This window comes from Alligator sinensis, unplaced genomic scaffold, assembly GCF_000455745.1.
Source record: "Alligator sinensis unplaced genomic scaffold, ASM45574v1 scaffold286_1, whole genome shotgun sequence".
In the NCBI taxonomy this organism is placed as follows: Eukaryota; Metazoa; Chordata; order Crocodylia; family Alligatoridae; genus Alligator; species Alligator sinensis.
The window spans coordinates 770,634-772,315 of NW_005842366.1; the positions used below are offsets into that span (position 1 = coordinate 770,634).

Consider the following 1,682-nt stretch of genomic DNA (forward strand, 5'->3'; position numbering starts at 1 on the left):
TGCTGAAGGCCTGAAATCAAAGAAAGTTTTGAGCAGGACACCTCCTCAGAATCCTTTCCAAATCAGCTTCTCCTACAGGTCGCTAATGAGAGCGAAGTAAACCAAGCCCCTTTTAGATTTGCATTTGGATCCATCTTTCTAGTAATCAAATGGCCCTTTTGGCTTGAAGTTGTAGCTGTCTCGTCTATATGCTTAATGCAAGGGATTATAGCCCTCTCCTTATCCCTAGACAGATTGCTTGGAAAGAGAGTAGATTCAAGATTAGTGAATTTACTGCCCACTTACCCAGAATCCCAGCTAACAAGGGTCCTCCACACCGATGGCCCACTGCAGGCTTTCTAAGAGATGGTCAACCACCTTTATGGTCAACCAGCATTCATAGTAGATGGTCTTTCAATGCCAAGTGAGCATCTTAACAAAAGATCCAGTTGGAAGCAAAATAGCATTCACAAAAGAGGATTGCCCCTGCCTTGTTCTTTCCATTTACCTGCCCTGGTCTTCCAACTGGTTGTCCTGTGCTACCCAGAGAAAAATGGCTGTCTTCTTTTCTCTGTGCCTCAGATCTGGATCTTTCATCTTCAGGCCACTTCTCAGTTGGCAATGCTCGTAGGTCTCTTAGGGCATCCCCAGTTTGAGCAACAGATGCTTCTTGGGGTTCCTCACAAGGTTCTGGTTTTATGGCAATGACTTTTAAATGATCAGACCCCAAGTCTGGAGCAATGGGCACATGTTTGATCCTAATACAAGGGACTATTTGCACAAGCAACTCCCCTGTCCCTATTGGGGTCTTGTTTGCACTTGTACCTGGGATTGCCTCTTCAGAGCACCATGATTTAGACTCTGCACTAATAGACACCTGGGAAAGAGCCTTGTCTGCAATTCTGTCTGGGTCCATCATACTTTGGCTCAGTTGGTCACTAACCACTCGTAAAACGGGATGATCAGAGAGTTCCTCAATTATTATGGTAACCACGTCTTGAGGAAAACGTGCATTGAAACCTGTTACATCATCATACAGGTCTTGCTCAGATCCAGATCTTTGTAACATATTCCTGGAAGTAGAAAGAACAACTTGATTAAGTGCTTCTTTCTGTTCTGGACGTAGCAGTGGTTCTTCCCCTGTAGCTGCCACAAAGCTGATTTGATGTTTGGACAGGCCTTGTTCCATGGCCTATTTAAGGTTCTCAGAAAGTGCGTTCACTTCGGCTCTTGATAAGCATCTCTGGTACTGTGGGCTTTTGCCATCAGTTGAAATTAAGACTTTTGACAGGAATCTACTTAATATTTCCTCCACAAATGTCACGGGTACCACGGGAATGCATGGGTTTAGAGTTGGTTTTGGAATCTCCTTTATCATGCCAAGATCGCTAGGGAGTTTGTCCACAATCTTAACACCTCCTGTTGTTGAAGATGAAGTATCCTCTGACCTGGCTTGAAACTCAGGTTTAGCAACTCCTTTTGCTATTGAAGCTGCTATCCTATGAACTAAAATATCTTTCTGATTTGTTAGGTCTCTGTCGCAGAGCACCTCGGTGCTCTGCTCCTAGAGGGGAGAAACTGCCAGGGAGAGAGACAGAGCCCTGGCAGGTCATAACGAGCCCAGCTGAGGGTTGCCAGGGTAACGAGCCCAGCTGCGGGTTGCCGGGGCAGCTAAGGGGAGCCAGCTGCCTGTAGGAGGTGGG

The 1,682-nt window shown here is 46.1% G+C and overlaps 1 protein-coding gene across 1 annotated transcript in view; it reads right to left on the reverse strand.

Annotated features, from left to right (window-relative positions):
- The window catches only part of LOC112551173, a 3,236-nt gene extending 2,188 nt beyond the window's left edge, over positions 1-1,048 (reverse strand). Inside the window, exon 1 of the mRNA XM_025210665.1 lies at positions 762-1,048. Within this exon, the coding sequence (XP_025066450.1) occupies positions 762-1,048 (287 nt within the window). The remainder of the gene's footprint in view (positions 1-761) is intronic.
- Between the last annotated feature and the right edge of the window lie 634 nt (positions 1,049-1,682).